At 45.1% G+C, this 21,083-nt stretch overlaps 1 protein-coding gene across 2 annotated transcripts in view; it reads left to right on the top strand.

Moving 5' to 3' along the window:
* Window positions 1-21,083, top strand: part of SRP68 (signal recognition particle 68) — an 82,949-nt gene that overhangs the window by 24,905 nt on the left and 36,961 nt on the right. The window contains exons 5-8 of one of the 2 annotated variants that reach the window (XM_033961910.1): window positions 2,881-2,966; window positions 13,143-13,252; window positions 13,455-13,537; window positions 18,421-18,561. In XM_033961910.1, coding sequence (XP_033817801.1) covers window positions 2,881-2,966; window positions 13,143-13,252; window positions 13,455-13,537; window positions 18,421-18,561 — 420 coding nt within the window. The remainder of the gene's footprint in view (window positions 1-2,880; window positions 2,967-13,142; window positions 13,253-13,454; window positions 13,538-18,420; window positions 18,562-21,083) is intronic. The other variant, XM_033961912.1, reaches the window with a different exon arrangement.

Raw genomic sequence — 21,083 nt, 5'->3', positions numbered from 1 at the left:
GTGAAACTCGTGGCTGATGCTCTTGAACAGACAAAGTTCCATGTGGAAGAAGTGTCACAGCAGTGTATTATCGTGATAATACACTGCTGTGTATTATCCGTCGGGCGGTGCGGCCTGCTAGAACTTTCCAAGTTCTTAGAGTGCAATCACTCTAAAATTGTCCGTACCGGGGCTCCGTCGGTGCCGTCACCCATCAGTCAAGAATATCTGCCTGCTGTCCCTGGATAACACCTGTTACGGTAAGTAACTGTGCTTTTTGTAGGTCTTATCAGGTTCAACTTTTTCAAATGGTAGTTCGGATAAAAGATTGTGTAATTTTTTATTTAAAGTTTGATTTGACTTCTGGCCTCGCTAAGTACATGGCCTATATTTATCTTCTGGAGCTTCATTCTGCCTGCTGATTTCCCTACTGAGAGGAAAAATATTTCGAAACATTGAGCACTAGCCAAAAAGTGTAAAAACGAGAGAGAAATATTTTCCTTATTTTATTGCATTGTTTATCATTTCTCTAAATTAGTTTAGGGGTGGGGAGCGGTCATCCTGTTCTCTGTATCACTCTCCATGACTGCTTTCTCCAGTTCAAACATGGCAGCGTGGGTTTCACTGAGCCCCACAGTGTTTTATCTTTCATAAAGTCACTGAAGACACCAAGATGAGTTTTAAGAAAATCTAGATAAGTTGCTGATAGGACAGTGGAGTCAGTACACCAAACCTTTGACTCAACTCCTCTGTTTTTCTACTGTATGACTTATTTAAACTTTACATTTTTTGTTCCGGATCTAAAATACTAGGAATTATAAGTAATAAGTAAAATAAAAATGATAAATTTTCCATATATTGGGTTGTTTGTTTTTTTTTTGTTTATTTTTTTTTTTAATTCTTTATTCATTTTAAATCATAAACAAGTGTACAATAATATATCCATTAAATTTCAATGTAACACTTGAAAATCTTAAATCATATCATCAAGAACAAAAGTATATATCCCCACCCCCCACCCTACTGAAATTAAAATTCATGAATCATTTTCTTTTTTTTTTAAATATTTTATTTATAAATTTTTCATTCTTACAATATTTTAATTGTACATATAAACTTCGAATAATACATGAAAAATTGTGATTACAAATAATTCAATTATCATATAAGATATATCCCTCCCATTTTTTCAATACTTAAAACCATATAATATACATTCCCTTCCCCTCCCCATTCTAATATACTCATTATTGTGATGATTTATTTATTAATTTTCTATTCTTACATCAATTAATTCACATATAATATAATTAATTATTTCATAACATTTGTAATTACATTCTATATATCATATCATAAATAGTTAATCCAAAATTTATATAAATCCCTCCCCATTCCTATATATCTATTATAAATGTGCTAAGAAATCTAATCAGTAGAATAATTTGTCAATGGTTGCCATATTTTTTAAAAATTATGAAGATTCCCTTGTTGTAACGCTATTATTTTTTCCATTTTGTATATATGACAGACAGAGTTCCACCAGAATGTATAATTTAATTTGGTGTAGTCTTTCCAGTTTTGAGTTATTTGTTGCATGGCGACTCCTGTCAATATTAATAGCAGCTTATTATTATTTGCTGAGATCGGACTCTGAGTTCTCATTGCAGTGCCAAATAATATGGTGTCATATGAGAGTCCTACATGATTTTCTAATAATTTATTAATTTGGGGCCAAATTAAATTCCAAAAGGCATTTACACAGGGACAAAAAAAAATTAAGTGATCTAACGTCCCTATTTCTGTTTTACAATGCCAGCATCTATTGGATCTAGTGCTATCTATCTTTTGCAGGCGCGTAGGGGTCCATAACACTCTATGTAATAAAAACATCCATGTTTGATTCATAGATGCTGACTTTGTAGATCTTAATCTCCAGGACCAAAATCGTGGCCATTGAGAAACAGAAATTGTCTGTCCAATCTCAATACTCCAAATATCCCTAAGTCCATTTTTCTTTTTTTTATTTAAAAATCCATATATTAATTTGTACCATTTTGCGGCTTGGTGTCCCAAGAAATCCGCCTGGAAACATAGAACCTGTAGACTATATTGAGTATTAAGATTTTTCCATTCAGGGAACCCTGCCTGAATGGCCTGCTTCAATTGCATCCATTTAAAATATTGTGATTTATTTAAGCCAAATTTATTTTGCAACTGTGAAAAACTAAGCAGTGAACCTTCTGAAATGACATCATTTAATGTTCGTATACCTGCACTTATCCATTGTTTCCAGACGATTTTAAATCCGCCAATTTTGATCCTGGAGTTTACCCAAATAGACTGATTTAGTGATTTAGAAATTGGATCTGTTGATAGGTTATTTATATATCTTAATGTTTTCCAAGTATCTAATAAAATTCTGTTATCTTTATATCTTCTAGGCATTGTTATACTAATTAAATGATCTAAATGTAATGGGAACAGGAGCCGCCATTCTAAATATAGCCAATCTGGTACATTCTCCATGAGATCTTTTTCAAACATACAATAAGTGTACAGAAATATAATCATTATAATTTCAATACAACACTTGAACATCTTTCCAAATCATCTAAAATAAAAATATTAATCCCCTCCCTCCTGCCCTACCTAAAGAAATAAAAAAAACTCTCAATGGAAAATGGGTTGGTTTGTTTTTTAAGCTGGAGTCGATACATTTTTACTGACTATAAACTCAGACTCCACAGCTCTGGCCATTGATTCCCCCAACACGAGTGCAAGGTTTGGCCTGGTGGTAGTATGGGACAGGACAGAGAAAAGCATACCAAGAATATGGCAGAATAATTTAGATGTAATTCTGTTGTGGCTATTACTGCTTTTTTTCTTTGTACTGACCAGCAGGCGTACATGGCCTACCTCACTGGAATGCTCCACTTTGAACAGCAGCAGTGGAAAGAAGCAATGGAATCTTTCAACAAATGCAAGTGAGTTCTGTTGGACATATATTTCTTGCAGCCCCCAGCTCAGTGTAATATATAATACAGTACACACAAGCTGTCTGTCTGTGAAACTTCTTTTAACATCATGGGACCTCCTTCCAGCCCACGTGTCCCACTATCGTTGCACCACATGAAGCCAACTGGAGTCAGGCCAGTGTGTTTTCCACAGATGGCTTGTACTTTTTATGAGAGCCTTGGTGCTATACAGACATACCGATATAGATGCCAATTTGAATAACATTGAAGACCAGTACATCAAAAGATGAGAAATTCTACCATACAAATAGGCCTTACTGAGTGTTTTTCTGGGGATAGAACAAGGCCAGCTCCCCAGGCTGCTGCCCTGTACTTCTGTGACATTTCAGAAATAAGAGTCCTGTGCCCTCCGATTTATTACCATCACCGCAAGTCCTCTCTCTCATGTAGGTTTTGAGTTTTCTTTGTTTTCCTATGGGGCACACAGTAAGGATAATCCTAAATTGTGCAGTTTCCTTGATTCTAAAGGTCTGGTCTCCCAGCATTCATGGTCTTAAATGCATGTAATGTAATGTAATTTATTTCTTATATACCGCTACATCCGTTAGGTTCTAAGCGGTTTACAGAAAATATACATTAAGATTAGAAATAAGAAAGGTACTTGAAAAATTCCCTTACTGTCCCGAAGGCTCACAATCTAACTAAAGTACCTGGAGGGTAATAGAGAAGTGAAAAGTAGAGTTAGAGGAAAAATAAAAATAAAATAAACATTTTAACAAGACAGCATTGATCTAAATACTTTGGAAGGTAGAAGAGAGGAGAGAAAGGAATAGAAGCAGAAGGGGGAGCCGTTGAACAGTAGAATTCTGGAGAAATTTAAATGATAGAAATAGAACAAAACAAAGACAAAAGGCAAAACAATAGATAAGATTAAAGATAAATCATAAGCTGGAAAGAAAAATAAAATAAAACTTTGTCTTCAATCCACGGTTTCAGCGTCAGTGATGAAGTGGAGCAAGTAAGTTTAGGAGGAGCGATTGACATTTCCAGAAAGGGCTTCTTCAGGGAAGAGATTTGGCAGACAGTCCCAGGATGCCTATGTCTCCTCCACTGCGATGTTCTCCCATCCATGCATTCCCTCCCAGACACACTGCCCGTGCCCCAGCCGCTCCAAGGAGGCTGCCCCAGATGAGGCCCACGGTGAATGCAGGATTCTCTCCTCTGCGGGAAAGCCGCCCGGAGCCGACAGTCATGGACAGAGTGGCACAGTAAAGGCTTTGTTTGTGTGTCGCAGAAAAAGAAATATCCCCATATACAATACTTCCCTGGCCAGTGCCTTTCTGACATCCTAAACACTAGGCATCCTTTATTCAAAAAGCCTTAATGATAATCCATGCTTACATGCTCATTGAGGATCAATTTTAAATACAGCTATTTCCTAAAATAGGGAGAATATAGTATCTTCTGATGGTAAATCAGTTTTACCAAAAATTTGAAGAGGGGGAAAAAAAAGCACAATGCTCTCATTCTATAATAAGCCTTGGTTATAACAAACTGAAATTGTACCCCATAGAATCTTACTCATTGTTTTCTAGTAGTCATGTTCTACCATAACAGACTTTCCACTGTGATTATTCAGACCCTTTGCTTCAGTAGAAAGGGATACACTGAAGCATCCCAAAGTTAAGGCATTGCTCAGGATGACAGTTGCAACTGTTCAGCAAATTTTCTGGTTTCGGCCATTCTAACGAGCTGCTTCCTTTAACATGCTTGCCAGACCAGTCCAGAACATGAGGGTTGTGCTCATCAGACAGCAAATGTGGAGGCAGATTCTAGAATTATGGGCTCAATCCTACGAGGACACCTTGCCAGCCTTAGGTGTTCAGTATTTCTCTGTCTCCATGGATCAATCATAGGATGGGATAACTTCCCTATGAAGAAAGGTTAAAGTGCTCTTCAGCCTGGAGAAGAGAGAGCTCAGGAGAGACATGATAGAGGTCTATAAAATACTGGGTGGAGTAGAACGAGCAGATGTGATTCACTTGTTTACTATTTGCAAAACTACTAGGACTAGGGCAATCAATGAAACTAAGTAGTAGATTTAAAACAAACTAGATAAAATATTTTTTCACTCAACGGGTAATTAAACTCTGGAATTCATTGCCGGAGAATGTAGTGAAAGTGGTTAGTGTAATATGGTTTAAAAAAGGTTTGGATAATTTCCTAAAAGAGAGGTCCATAAGCCATTATTGAGATGGCTTGGGGAAATCCACTGCTTATTCCTAGGATAAGCAACATAAAATCTGTTTTTCTTTAGCACTCTCCAGACCAGTAGAGGTTAACTTTACGAATGGGTATATATCTAATCATGACCAGCAGGTGGAGACTGAAAACAAAACTTTGGGACAGTATATCCTAGCCCCTCCTCTCTATTTCCCTCAGTCTTCTTTCAGTCTCCAGCAGGTGTTGAGTGATCTGTACCCATCTCCCTTGGTAGGGCTGTTGGAATTTGTTTAGGGGTTTATTGTCCCTGTTTTTAGCCGGACGGAGCTTGGACGGACTCTGTTTGGGGGTTCGTCCGACCTCGGGGGTGTCAAACCCGGCGGGTCACGAGCGGGGTCCCTCCCCCCACTTCCTCCACCTCCCCATATTTTTTTAGAGGAGCCTCAGCAGTAAGCCTTGCCCCCTAAATCAAGCAAGGCATATTGCTTCGAGAGCCTGTGGAGTCTGTTCTGTAAAAAAAAAATTAAAAAAAAAATCCTGAGGTAGTGCTGGTCTGGAGGGTTGTATCCCTTTAAGAAAACTGTATTTTACTGTATTTTTTCAACTAACCGGCACTTTTTTACAGCTAGGTCGCGTATGGAGCAATGAGCACTTCTAAAGGGAAAAAGTGCTCATTGTGCTCCAGACGCGAGGCACTCGCGGCCGGCCTGTGCAAGCGGTGTTCAGGCCGGTGCGGTGGAGGAGCTCCGTCGGCAGCGGCTGCAGGCGCCCAGAGCTCCCCGCCGATGGTGCCTCGCGAGTCGGCAGGGAACGGTGGGGAAGCCCGGTCTTCTCCGTCCGCCCACGGAGGGAATCCCCAAACCGCCGACGGTCGGGTTTTAGAGGATTCCCTCTCAGCTGATATTTTGACAGCTGATGCCGGCTTGCCTGTTTTAGCGGCTGAGACTATTCAGGTCTCTCAGCCGCTGCAGGCTATGGAGGGAGCTGTTTTGGCGGGAAAGACGCCATCTTCTCTGTCTGGCCCCTCCATTTTGTCTTCCACCTCAGGTGACCTTCCCCCTGTTTTGGCTAAGCAGGGGCAGGTTTCTGCTGGGTCCCCTGCTGTGGCAGGGAGTCCCTTGGGACCCTCGGGGGGTTTTTCCCCTGATTTTTTCTTTTCATTATGCAAAGCCTATTTTCAGGCGGCTGGGGGTCCCGGTTGCGCCCAGGGGGTCTCGGGGGGTGGGGTTTCCTCCGCGCTCCCTGCGGCTTTGCCTCTCTCGTCTGACGTGACGTCCCCTCCGCCGCCTCTCTTGTCCAAGCGTCCGCGGGTGTCGTGGGACGAGGATTTGTGGTCGGAGGAACGTGTCGGTCTGGAGGAGGACCTGGACCCTTCTGAGGAATTCCAGGACCCTCTGGAGGGGACGGAAGCTGGCGGCGGGTTGTCGGGTTTCCCGTTCTCCAGTGACGAGGCGTCCGTGGTGCGCCTTTTTCAGAGAGATGAGCTGCCTGACCTTATTCAACAGGTTTCTTCGGCTTTGCGTTTTGAGGACGCGCCGCCGGAGACTCCGCGTGTGGGGGACCCTCTGTTACGAGGGATCCGTTCCGTTTCCCGCTCTTTTCCTATGCATCAGGATATTCGGGATATTATTCTTGAGCAGTGGAAAACGCCGGAGACGCCGTTTCGGCTGGCGCGCAGCATGGCTCGCCTGTATCCCATTCCTGAAGGGGATCGGGCTACGTTAGCTTCGCCAGTCGTGGATGCGGTGGTCTCGGTTATTTCCAAGCGGCATACCGTGCCTGTTGAGGGCGGTTCTGCCTTGCGGGACTCTGAGGAGCGCAAATTGGAGACCATCCTTAAGCAAAATTTTCAAGTCTCTGCCTTTGGGGTCCAGGCGGCTATTTGTGGGGGACTGGTCGCTCGCGCCGTGTTTCGGTGGGCGGAGCGGGTCTTGGATCGAGAGTCTGACGACTGGTCTCTGGTGGATCAGGAGGTAGCGAAGATTGAGATGGCTGCCTCATTCCTCTCGGATGCTCTGTATGACTTGGTGCGGATCTCGGCTAAGTCCATGGCTTTTGGCGTGGCCGCAAGGCGTGTGTTGTGGCTGCGCGCTTGGGCGGCGGATGCTGCGTCCAAAGCTAAGCTTACTAAATTTCCCTTTCGGGGGTCGTTTTTATTTGGAGAGGACTTGGATAAGTTGATTCAGACTCTGTCGGACTCGAAAGTTCCCCGTTTGCCGGAGGACCGTGCCCGCCCGGCGTCTCGGGGTGGTGCGGCCCGGGGGCGTTTGCGGGAATTTTGCAAGTATCGCCCTGGGCGTGGGGCTGCTTCTTTCCAGTCTCCGGGGTTTTCCCGGGGTCGGTTCTTCCAGCGCATGCAGCCCTTTCGGGGGGCCCGTCGGGGGGCAGGGAATCCCTCCGCCGGTTCCCCCGCTTCCCGTCCTGCACAATGACGCCTTGCCGGCGCCCCCCTTGGTTCCGGTGGGGGCCCGGCTGCGCGACTTTTTTCCCAAATGGGCCGAGATCACGTCCGATTAGTGGGTCCTGGAGGTGGTGCGGGACGGTTATGCCCTGGAGTTCGCCCGCTCTCTGCCGGATTTTTTCCTCGCTTCTCCATGTCAGACTCCTGGGAAGACGCTGGCGTTTCGCCAGACCCTTCAGCGCTTGCTAGATCTCAGGGCAGTAGTTCCAGTGCCCCCCCCGGAGTGGGGCACGGGCAGGTACTCCATTTACTTTGTGGTGCCCAAGAAGGAGGGGACTTTTCGGCCCATCCTCGATTTGAAAGGGGTCAACAGGGCTCTCAAGGTTCCCTCTTTCCGTATGGAAACGCTGCGGTCGGTCATTCTGGCGGTTCAGCCGGGGGAGTTTCTCACTTCTTTCGATCTGACGGAGGCCTACTTGCATGTTCCTATTCGGGCCTCTCATCAGCGTTTCCTGCGCTTTGCGATCTTGGGTCGGCACTATCAGTTCTGTGCGCTTCCCTTTGGGCTGGCCACGGCTCCCCGGACGTTCACCAAGGTGATGGTGGTCGTCGCGGCAGCCTTGCGGTCGGAGGGCATCCTGGTACACCCCTACCTGGACGACTGGTTAATTCGGGCCAAGTCGTTGCAGGAAAGCTCCCGGGTTACGGCTCGGGTGGTGGAGTTTCTCCGGTCGCTGGGCTGGGTGGTCAACCTTTCCAAGAGTCGGTTGGTTCCGGCTCAGCGTCTGGAGTACCTCGGGGTGCTGTTCGACACCTCCTTGGGGAAGGTCTTCCTCCCAGAGGCCCGGGTGAGCAAATTGCAGTCTCAGATTCGCCTGCTTTTGGCGTCCCGGTGTCCTCGGGCGCGAGATTTCCTCCAGGTCCTGGGGTCGATGGCGGCGTCCCTGGACGTGGTGAGGTGGGCGTGGGCCCACATGCGTCCTCTCCAGTATGCTCTGCTCCGGAGGTGGTCTCCCCAGAGGCACGGGATGGATGTTCCGGTTCCCCTGCGAGGCTTGGCGCGCTGCAGTCTGCGTTGGTGGCTCCGGACCCCTCACCTAGTTCAGGGGGTGGGTCTGGATCTTCCGCGGTGGACGGTGCTCCTTACGGATGCGAGTCTCCTGGGTTGGGGGGCCCAGTGCCTGGGTCACTCAGCTCAGGGAACCTGGTCCACGGAGGAGGCCTCCTGGTCGATCAACGTGTTGGAGACCAGGGCGGTCCGGCTGGCGCTGTTGGCTTTCCACTCCCTTTTGTTGGGCAAGTCGGTCAGAGTCCTGTCGGACAATGCCACGGCGGTGGCTTATGTCAATCGTCAGGGGGGCACCAAGAGCACTCTGGTGGCGCAGGAGGCGGCTCGGCTCATGGTTTGGGCGGTCGGCTCATGGTTTGGGCGGAGTCGCATCTTCTGGACCTCTCGGCCTCTCACATTGCCGGGGTAGAAAACGTTCAGGCGGACTTCCTCAGTCGTCACTTCTTGGATCCGGGAGAGTGGTGTCTCGGCGCCGAGGCGTTTCAGTTGCTAGTGCGTGCTTGGGGGCAGCCCCTGATGGATCTGATGGCTACAAGTGGCAACGCCAAAGTACCCCGCTTCTTCAGTCGTCGCAGGGACGGTCTGGCCGAGGGTCTGGATGCTCTGGTCCAACCGTGGCCAACGGAGGGGCTGTTGTATGTGTTCCCTCCTTGGCCATTAGTGGGCAGAGTACTGCTTCGCATTGTTCGCCATCCGGGGCTGGTGGTCTTGGTGGCTCCGGATTGGCCTCGTCGTCCGTGGTATGCGGATCTGGTGAGGCATCTGGTGGCGGATCCTCTTCCTCTGCCTCTCGGGTGCGATCTTCTGACGCAGGGTCCCATTCCCATGTTCGACCCGTCTCCCTTTTGTCTTACGGCATGGCTCTTGAAAGGGGCCGCCTGAGTAAGAAGGGATATTCCGACAAGGTGATCTCTACACTTTTGGGGTCCCGGAGGCTTTCTACCTCTCGGGCTTATGTACGGGTTTGGCGTCTTTTTGAGGTATGGTGCCGAGCGCGGGGAGTGGTCTCCTTTCGCGCTTCTCTGCCTAACATTCTAGAGTTTTTGCAGGATGGCCTGGATAGGGGCCTGGCCTGGTCTTCTCTCCGGGTTCATCTGGCGGCCCTGTCGGCTTTTCGGGGGCTGGTGACAGGTCAGCGTTTGTCAGCCATTCCTGATGTGATTCGCTTTCTTAGGGCGGCCAAGTTGATCAGGCCTCCCATAAGGCCCTCGATTCCCTCTTGGGATCTCAATCTGGTTCTCTCTGTTCTAGTGCGCCCTCCTTTCGAGCCGTTGGATGGCTGTTCGTTGAAGGACCTTACGCTGAAGTCGGTCTTTTTGGTGGCCATTACTTCCGCTAGACGGGTGTCTGAGCTACAGGCTTTCTCTTGTAGGGCTCCCTTCCTGGAGTTTTCGAAGGAGCGGGTTGTTTTGCGGCCTGTTCCTTCCTTTCTGCCGAAGGTAGTTTCTCCTTTTCATGTCAATCAATCGGTGGTCCTCCCGGTCTTGGGTAGTCGGGAGGGTTCTTCTGAGCAACGACAGCTGCGCAAGTTGGATGTCGGTCGGGTCCTCCATGCTTATGTGCAGCGGACCCGGGATTTTCGGAGCTCCGATCATCTCTTTGTGCTTCTGGCGGGTCCTCGTCGGGGGGCTGGCGCTTCTAAGGCTACTATTGCGCGCTGGATCAAGGAGATGATTGCTTCCGCTTATCTTCTGAGTCAGAAGCCGGTTCCGGAGTTTCTCAAGGCTCATTCCACTAGGGGTCAGGCGGCTTCTTGGGCTGAGTCGTCGCTCGTGCCTCCGGTGGATATTTGTAAGGCTGCAGTTTGGTCCTCCTTGCATTCATTTGTTCGGCATTATCGGGTAGATGTTCAGGCGCGTCGGGACGCGGTGTTCGGTGAGCGTGTTCTGGTATCGGCCCTTCGGGGGTCCCGCCCGTGAGAGGGACTGCTTTGGTACGTCCCATTCGTAAAGTTAACCTCTACTGGTCTGGAGAGTGCTAAAGAAGGAGAAATTAGGTTCTTACCTGCTAATTTACTTTCTTTTAGCTTCTCCAGACCAGTAGAGGTCCCCACCCTGTCTGTTGTTGTTGTTGTTGGGGCTGTTGCGCGGGCAGTTTTTGGTTTTTGCTGCGGGTTCTAGTATTTTTCTAGGGCCGGGGAGAATTGAAGAACAGCGGCTGTGGCTCGGCTGGCTTAGCTGGCGAGCTGTGGGGACCTTCTTCCTTCGGGAATTTCTCCTCTGCATTTTCCAACAGCATTTTTGGGTATGTTATTTGTTACTCCTTTCGGAGTATTGTTTTTTCTCTCTGTTGTTTTCCAGTTCTTGGTTCTGCTTGGCTATTCGGCAGACTGAGGGAAATAGAGAGGAGGGGCTAGGATATACTGTCCCAAAGTTTTGTTTTCAGTCTCCACCTGCTGGTCATGATTAGATATATACCCATTCGTAAAGTTAACCTCTACTGGTCTGGAGAAGCTAAAAGAAAGTAAATTAGCAGGTAAGAACCTAATTTCTCCTTCTCCTTGGGATGTTGCCAGATACAGTGGTGCCTCGCATAACGAACGCCTCGCACAGCGAACGCTGCGCACAACGAACTTCATGTCTTGCTTCCTACAACGAACTTCGTTTCACACAACGAAGTCGCCCGAGCTGCATCCTTCCGCGCAGGCACTGCGCTTAACTGCCCTCTCTCCGCCTGGCTCCCTGTGCAGTGGCGGACCGTCGGCTCGCAGGGGCCCGGCGCCTACTGCTGATGCGTTGGGGGGGGCGGAGCTACTCTCGCCGCTTCCCCGATTCTAGAAAAAAAAAAAAAAATGAACAGTTAAGTCCCAGTTTTTGCCGCTGAGACTCTGCCCTCTCTCACTGTAAAATTAGACTCTACTTAGTCTGTCTTTAAATTTAAAAAATGTGTGTTGTTTTAAAAAACAATTATGTTTTTAGATGTATCTAAATAAAAATAATAACAAAAAATTTATCTTTTTTTATGTCATCTTAGCATATTTTATGCTACAGAACGAATTATTTTTTTTTACATGTATTGTTATGGGAAAACGCGTTTCACATAACGAACTTTTCGCATAACAAACTTGCTCCTGGAACCAATTAAGTTCGTTGTGTGAGGCACCACTGTACTTGTGACCTGGGTTGGCCACTGTTAGAAATAAGATACTGGGCTTGACAGACCTTCAGTCTGTTCCTGTATGACAACTCATGTTCTTATAGTGTGCTGTCTTATCTCTGTATTCCTCTGGTAGAGGGGATGGCTTGATTTGCGCACTGAAGCATACCATTTTTCCTTTCCAGGTGATTAAACAGTTATTATAGTCTTCTGTTAGACTGATTCCATTTTAGATAAGTTTTCAAAAGCAGAGCCTGCCTCTACTAGCTTTTTCTCTATGTTTTGGAAACAAGCATGTTTGTCGCTGTCATCCTATTCTGCCTGACTTAGTTTTTTCTCCATATATGAATCGGCTTTTCTTATTCCTCCTCTTTAGCTGCAGAAATTATAGAGCAATGTTAAAAGCTTGCTTTCCTCATTAATTACTGAGTAGCAATTCAAAGAAATTCGATTCGCTGATTATTCTTGCTCTGTGATAATCCTGGATTTTGGATAGTAGTCTAACAAGCTACAAAGGTAACTAAGCTAAGCTGCAGATTTTAACAGCATTGTAGAAGGTACTCTTAAGAATTTTATCTAAGGACTTACATTGGTTAGTGAACTGCTTCTCAGTTTGTACTTTTGCAGACTGAATTCAGCTTACTGAGATGTAGCTCCTGACTCAAATTTGAAGACCCACTCTTCTTACTGACTGCTTTGCTACATTCCACGTGTTCTAGATTGTTCTGGTAAAGAGGCTAAGGAAGGAGAAATTCTCTCTTACCTGACAATTTTCTTTCCTTTAGTCTGACCAGATCAGTCCAGAGACTCCTCTTAGTTGAATACTATATTAATGGAACAATATTCCCGAAACAGAAGAATAGCCAACTTTTATATTCACAGCTCAAGATGCTTCTAGATTGGTTTTTGAGGCAGCTTCTGTCCTAGTTGGAGAACTGTATCAGAGCAGAAGAGTGCTTTGTTAAAGATAATGGATGTGTATGACAGTTGAACAGAGCTGTGAACATGGCGACATTTGTTAGTTGAAATACTGATCACGTAAGACTGCATGGTGCCCTAATAGGGTAGAGCCAAGAATTGTAGACTCCATCTCCACATCTGCTGGTTGATAAACACAAACCACACTTTTTTTTTCCACTGGCCTGATAGGTTTTACTTGATAATTTTCTTTCCTTTAGTCCTAATTTCTCCTCTTAAAATCATAGTGCTGCAATATTTTGATTCTGAATTATGGGTCTAATCAGCAGAACAACATTAAAAGAGTCACCAAAAAACCCCAAGCAGATTAATGGTTCAAGCTACTGCCCCATCCCTTTCATGCGATAAACTTTGATATTCCTTAATTTAAAAAAATGTAATTGTTATCACGGCTGTGTGTTTTGCATTCCTTCTGCAGGACCATCTATGAGAAACTGGCAAATGCTTTTACAGAAGAGCAGGCAGTGCTGTACAACCAGCGAGTGGAGGAGATCTCCCCCAACATTCGCTACTGTGCTTACAACATTGGTGAGTTATCACCCAAGAAGCCAAAGTTTGTTCACGTAAATACTTTTATTACAGCTTGTGTTCTTCATTAGATGTTACAGCACTCTATTTCTTGCGTTAGTTTCCAAGTTTCCATTGTAGCAGCTGCAGTAAAGAGGTTTTGTTTTATTGTCGTTATGATTAGCAATGGAAAGATCTTTTTTTTTTTTTCTTCTTTTCTCAGGGGACCAGTCTGCCATCAATGAGTTAATGCAGATGCGTCTTCGATCTGGGGGAACAGAGGGGTTCTTAGCAGAAAAACTGGAGGTAAGATGCCCACAACAATGGGCACACACTTCTTACCTCTTCCAAACCATAGGAGAGAAGGTCCAGAAAAGTGACATTCCTAATTAAGTGCATGTCTGGCAGGGGCTGGTATAGTCGGGATGGGTCTAATTACGCTATTTAATCTTCAAATGTGCACACTTTGGAGGTAATTCTAAAAGTGGCTGCCAATATTTAGGTGCCAAGAACACCACATGTAAATGACCAGAATATCAGCACATACGTGCAACATGTTTGCATGTATGTAAATGCTAATATTCCATCTACACACTATTCTATAAATTGGCACTTAAAATGCAATGGCTCATAGTTGGATGTGGGCAGAATATGGGCAGGGTGCCCAGCTACTCACTTGCTTACACTCGCACACAATAGAATACTGTGTCAGCTGATAGACAGGCATGGAACCCTCACATATACAGGCAGGATATAATGCGAGTCAAAGGAAGAGCTTTATTATTGAACAAGCAAGCAGAGTAGCACGGTCTGTTCCTGTCAGTCGGGCACAAACCTGGACAGCAATTATCTCCACATCTCTTGCTAGTCTTGTGCAGCACAGTTGAAATTACTTGCACAGGCCAGGCTCCAGCTGGGACTTCCAGGATCTGGGTCTTCCCTTGGCAGTCTGTTTCTTCTCATGCAATCCTTGGGCATGTACTTATTCACACTGGGTGCAAACCTCTGAGCTAGAGCCACTCCTCATTTTTTCCTGGAACTCCTCACAGTTACTATAGCCAAGCAGCAGCCTAGGAGGATTTCTATACTCAGGTCCTTGTGGAGACCTCTTCCCCTAGGGTCTTCCTAATCTGTTCTGCCCCAGGGCATTTGGCCACTTCCCTGCCTGGGCCCCACCCATCTGACTCAGCAGGTTAGTGCCACCTGCCATAAGGTGGCTCAGCTTCAACACCAGTGAGGGAGCATTCTTAAGGAAACTTGCCATTATACCACTCAAGCCTCTCAAATACTATAATTTCTTAGTGTCCTCACCAGGCCAATCTAGAACCTGTGGGTTACACCCATTCACCAGCAGGTGAAGACGGAGAACACTGAGAGGGGTGGTAGATGCCTGGAATGCCTTCCTGAAGTGGTGGAGATGAAAATAGTGACTGAATTCAAAAAAGTGTAGAATGAACACAGAGGATATCTAATTTAAAAAAAAAAAAAATCAATGGTGTAAAACAAACTAAGACCAGTACTGGGCAATCCTGCATGTTCTTTGTCCTGTATATGGTGATTTGGTTTAGGACGAGCTGGGGAGGGCCTTGATAGAAGCTCCAGTGACAGGGTGGTTAGGATAGGCTGGAGTGGGCTCCAATGGCAACTCCAGTGGTGGGAACATAAAGACAATACCAGGTGGTCTTCTATGGTCTATTGCACAGAAGTATTAAAGAAAAGACAGTTGTATAATGAGTGTGACTACTGAGCAGACTGGATGGACCGTTCAGGTCTTTATCTGCTGTCATTTACTATGTTGTAAACACTACCCTATAAGGGCACAGTGCATAGGTAACTTCTCTGTCTCCAGAAGATGATAGGTGAACTATACTGCTCCTGGATTGGTTTGACAAGACCAGTTCCTCCTGCCCCAGTTAGAGAGCTAAACCCCTACTCTCCTGGTAGCCAGGAGAGCAGGGGACTAGCGAAGAACATTTTCTCTGCTTAAGGAATATACAGTCTCATATGAATCCCTCCCCAATTACTCCCCTCCCTTTCATTTCTCCTTCCTTGCTTAACTATTGTCTGTCTCGTTTGTTTTTCATTAAAAAACAAACAGTAATAAGAGCAGCGCCAATCCCTTTGGGCTGAGGGGAGCTGGTTTGCTGCTTTGATGCAGCAAAATATGTCCCTTTTTCTCTCAATGTGCCTCTTCAATACTGATTTTCTTCCAATTCTTGGGCCATAAACAAGAAAGTGCAGCCACATCCTTTTTTCACTGTTCCTGACAGTGAGGTGAGTTCAAGTGGCCACATGGAGGCACTGGCAGAGCACCCAAAGTGCTACTCATTATGGTGGCCACCACAGCGCTGTAAATCAGCGTAATTCATGTCGGAGACCTTTTGGTGGCTTCAGTTTTGGGGGAAATCCTTTTGGGATTGCAGCGGACAAAACTCCTCCATATCAGTGGTGGAGAGGTGGGAATGGTGGTCAATTTGAATGTCTGTCCTGCAGTTTTTCTGCTTTAACTGACAAACACACAATACATAAGGTATTTAGTCATATCAAGAGGATCAGCTGACCTGTTTCAGGAGCCCCTGGTAGCAGGGAAAACTTTTTTTTTTCCTTCCTTCCAAATTTTCACAAAACCTCAGTGATCAGATGTTTCTATACTGCCACCTTCTCTTCTCAATGGGTCAGTGAAGAGGGCCCACTTGGACACTACAGATAACGTGATATCTCAGTTCTTTCAATTACCCAATCAATGGGCTGGTAGAAGATAGGCTGATCCCAGTTGGAAACAAGGATGATCCTATTGTGGCAGGGAGGGGTTGCCTGCAGCCATGACAAAGATCCTGGAATCTTTGGGCATTGTAGATCCTCCAGCTCCAGAGGTCTCCCAGAGAGGAACCCTGTTCTAAAAGGAATTGGGAACCTGCCTAGGTTTGTTTGGAGTTTTTTTTGTTCCTTTAATTTAAAGGAGGTCTTTATGAATCAACAAAACACAATGACAGTTACAATGCCAAAGCTTTACAAAAAATAGTTCTATCCTTTCTCTTGAAATAATCTCCAGTGGTTTTGTTTTTGGGTGGGGTTTTTTTTATACCTCCATCCACCAAATTTACCCATTCAAAAATTTCTCAGTTGAAATAGAAGCTTCTGTTTACATAACTAACTAAAGTTAACATCCCTGAAAACTCCCCCAGATCATCTCCCAGTTTACTCTAGCTGTCTCCAGATAGCTGTTAATTTCTCCATCCTGTTTGTGTACATGTACAGTATATCAATTTGGCCTGCCTTTTATGAAAAAAGGGATGTCCATGTCTTTCAAGAAGCTGCAAGTGTTATCTTAGCAGATACCACCTACTATAGTTCTGATAGCTTTATGAAGACCAGGGTTTCTGAGTTCCCTTTCTTCCAAAAATGGTATCTGCTTTCCACCTTTATTCTTTAAACTAGCTTTATAGCCCGTTACATTAAAGGGTGCTAAAATATATGTGTGTCTGTCTTTATTTCTTTCTCTCTCTGTCTCCTTAGCCGCTTTTTCCTGACCATTCTCCCTTATTTTTACCTCCCCTGTGTCCACCACCACCCCTTCACTGCTCCCCTTATCCAGCAGAAGCCCTTCTCCCTTTGTTTTACCTCCCCCCTGTCCATCAGCACCTCTTCCTGCTCCCCCTGTCCAGCAGTAAGCCTCCCTTCATTTTCCCCCGTGTCCATCATCACCTCTTCCTGCTCCCTCTGTCCAGCAGTAGGCCTCCCTTCATTTCCCCCCTGTCCATCAGCACCTCTTCCTGCTCCCCCTGTCCAGCACTAGGCCTCCCTTCATTTCCCCCCCTGTCCATCAGCACCTCTTCCTGTTCCCCCTGTCCAGCAGTAGGCCTCCCTTCATTTTTCCCCCCTGTCCATCAGCACCTCTTCCTGTTCCCCCTGTCAAGCAATAAGCCTCCCTTCCTTTTTTCCCCCCTGTCCATCATCACCTCTTCCTGCTCCCTCTGTCCAGCAATAGGCCTCCCTTCATTTCCCCCCCCTGTCCATCAGCACCCCTTCCTGCTTCCCCTGTCCACAGGAGTTAGTACAGGGCCGGTGTCTGCCATTCTCCCCAGAGTCCTTGCGCCCCCCCCTTCCCTTCCCACGGACCTGACTACCTACCCGATTCAAGCAGCGTGTGCAGCAGTCTTCACACGCTGCTTCGGGTCCTTCTACTGCCCTGATTTACTCTGGCACGTCTCTGATGACATAATCAGAGACGCGGCAGAGCAAATCAGGGAAGTAGAAGGGCCCGAAGCAGCGTGTGAAGACTGCTGCACAAGCTGCTTGAATCGCCAAGGTAGTCGGGTCCGCGGGAAGGGGGGTGAGTGGAAAAGGACTCGGACTCCTGTGGTCTGTCGCGGAGGGTGGCCAGGCTCCATTTCAGCCGCAGGGAAGGCTCACTGCCCCAGCTCCTTACCCGTCCGCAGCCCGGGCCAGGTCTCCCGCGCTTTCTCAGCGACCCGGCTCGCTCGGTTGTTTTTTTTTTTGTTTACCTGGCCACTCCGCTTCCTGCATTCGCTGCTCTCCATCAGTGATGTAATAAGCACGCATGCGCACTTGTCTTACCACATCCCAACAGAAAAGGGATCAGGGAACACGCGAGGCAAGTACGCATGCGCGGCTAGCATTTTATTATTTAAGATTGCAGAGGAAAGAATGTAGTCTGTTGAAAAGTCTCCTTAGATGTTTAACTGACACTGCAATGAGAAATGTAAAAGTTTTTTGAGTTCAGTTGCTTTTTAAAATGATTAAAATAAGAATTCAGAATCTGAGAAATGTAGTCTTCTCTTAACTGCATTCTTTCCCAGTATTCAAGTGTTTTAAATAAGGTGTAATTTTCTTTTATCAATCAAGACAGTGATGATACTTTTTAGCTGGCTTGTACATTCCCCAGTTGACGTTACTATTATGGCTTTGCACAGCCTTCTAGATGCTGGCGGTGGAGGTGGTTATGGATTTAGTATTAATTTTCCTTCAAAGGAAGCTGACAAGGACCATTTCAATTCATAATAGACTGAGATGTCTCCTTGAAGACTGCTCTTAAAATCTGTTTGTAAAATATAAATCTGGTCCAATCAAGCCAAATGCCAGAAGTGCAGACGTAAAAGAAAACTGAGGTATTCAAAGGTGCCTTTGTTTTTCTTCAGAGCCTTTTTATCTGTTTGTGTAATTTGCAGTCCCTAATCACCCAGACTAGAGCAAAAAAAGCTGCTACCATGAGTGAGGTGGAGTGGAGAGGCCGAGCTGTGCCTGTGAAGATCGACAAAGTGAGGATCTTCTTGTTGGGACTGGCTGACAATGAAGCTGCCATTGCACAGGTAAAGAACATGGGTAGTGGATGAGGCATTGTACAGGTAACTTACCAGGTGATAACTGCAGGTAATGCTACGCACATTGTCCTGCAGATGGCAACTGTTTCAATTTTGTCTCATTACTATTTATAATTTCTATACTGCTGAAAGGCGTACGCAGCACTGTACATTTAACATTTAATAGACTGTCACTGCTCGAAAGAGCTTACAATCTAATTTGGACAGACAGAACATCTCGGGGTTGGGAAGATTCTGGTAGAAGGAATGATACAATGGGTATAGTTATGTGACAGTGAGAGTTACGAGTTGAAAGCGGCTTTAAAAAAAGCTATTAAAAGTTAAGTAGAGAAAGGAATGTGCGTGACATAAGCACACAAAGGTTTTGAGGTAAGTGCGGCTCTTGTGCACATGGCGAGACAAAAACATAAATGCCGGTACACATCGTCATTTTTTCTTCAAGGCCTAAATATGAGCCTCACAAATATTTGCTAGCACATGGGATTTTTGTGAGGCTTATATTAACTTTCTATGCCTTGTGTAGAAGCATTTTAAGTTCTCCAGTCTCTCTCCCTGAAAGTCAGGCAGTGACTTTCAGAGACTTTTATGAGGGTTTCTTTCTGAACCATTTAATTTTCACATGTGGTATGTTTGAAGCAGAAAATAAGGCTTTAACGAACTGCTAAAACAGCTGGTTCTTCAAGTAAATGTAGAAGATGAGGCACCCAGATCACTCATAGACATTTTTAATATGTCACTTCATTTTCCATTTCTTCCTTTTTACTAGTTTCGGCTGTAACTAATATTGGGAACATAAGTCATAGCACAGTGCTATAAAATGAAAAAGCAGAAGTATTGCGAGTGTTAAGGTATGCAGGAACAAATGGAAAACGATGTGACCTGACATAAGAATAACTCGTACTGGGTCAGACCAGTGCTCCATCTAGCCCAGGATCCTGTTTTCTCAGTAGCCATTCCAAGTCACAAATACCTGGCAGAAACCCAAATGGTAGCAACACTACATGCTACTGATCCCAGGGCAAGCAGTGGCTTCCTCCTTGTTGGTCTCAATAGCAGACTGTGGACTTTTCTTCCAGGAATTTGTCCAAACCTTTTTTAAACCCAGCCACGCTACTATGCAAACCACTGTTACCACATCTTCTGGCAACAACTTCCAAGCTTAACTATTCTTTGAGTGAAAAAATATTTCCTCCTATTTGTTTTAAAACTGCACAGCACACATTAACATACTTTAAATAACGCAAGCCCCATTATTCTTTATAAGGCCTATTTTTTTTAAACTATGACCTTGACTTGAATTAATGCACATTAATGTTCATGATTAGAAATTAGTAAATGAGGCCCTTACATTTAAAAATAGTATTTTTATGAGTCTAAAAACCCTACATTCCTGGTTCTGTGTCCACAACACTGTAGCAAAAGATTAATCCTGTTTACTATGGCAGGACGTCTTCTTACCTTCATTAGAATCTCTTGTTCACCTGACCAGCAGAATCTGGAGTCCTAAATCTCAATGCAAGGTCATAGAATACCTAAGGCAAAAGGGTTTAAGAGACTCTAAAGTGCAAAGGAATGAGCTATCTTTGCCATTAAAGAAGCACATCGTAACAGTCAGCTGTGTTTGTTTCAGTCCAGGAGCATGGAGAATTTGGAAGTAAATATGCCCCGGTGGGGTGGGCTGGTGTGAAAAAGATCACTTGTTCTTCAGGTTCTTTCTTCAGATGTATTTATTTTGTAGAGAATGACACAGGGATAAATTTGTCCCCGACCCCATGAGCTCTGTCCCTGTCCCATTTCTGAAAGCTTTGTCTTATCCGCACAAGCCTCGACCATTTATGATTTTAAAGTGTTCAAGGCTTGTGCAGATGAGGACAGAGCTTGCAGGAATATGACAGACTGGATAGGGATAGAAAGATGCCACAGGGACAGGGAAAATTTTGTCCACATGTCATTCTCTAAAATAGAGCACTTTAGATTTCAGAAATTTTAATGAGCACTAAATTATAGCATTTGCTATTTAGTTTTTCCCGCTCTAATTCAGGGTTCACACTAAGCTTATCTTTTTATCCCTTATATTTGAGCTGCCTCTTTATATGCAGACAGCTGTTACACCCAGTTGCAATCATCCCTGCCTCTAAATCATGCCTAGTCTTTCAGCAAATCGGATCTGTGCCTTGAAAAGAGCAGTTGGATTCCAGTGTGAAATCTAGGGAAAGCTTCTCAACTGATTGAAACTATGGAGTGGAGATGTGGCCTAGTGGTTTATGTTTTTTTTTTTTTTTTTTTTTTTTTAATTTTTATTTATAGATTTTCCATTCTTACAACCTCTGAATCATATTAAATATAATTAATTTTTACATATATAGTATACTATCATTAATAATTCATATGTTTTAAAATATATTATGATAAAGATTATACATTAACATATAAATATATTTCCCATCCCTTTTTTTATAACATTTTTCCAATTATTAATCAAATCCCACCCCATTCATATAAAATTTTTA

This window comes from Geotrypetes seraphini, chromosome 10, assembly GCF_902459505.1.
Source record: "Geotrypetes seraphini chromosome 10, aGeoSer1.1, whole genome shotgun sequence".
In the NCBI taxonomy this organism is placed as follows: Eukaryota; Metazoa; Chordata; class Amphibia; order Gymnophiona; family Dermophiidae; genus Geotrypetes; species Geotrypetes seraphini.
Note: the sequence above shows the minus strand (reverse complement) of the source record. Positions and strands in the feature narration are given on the sequence as shown.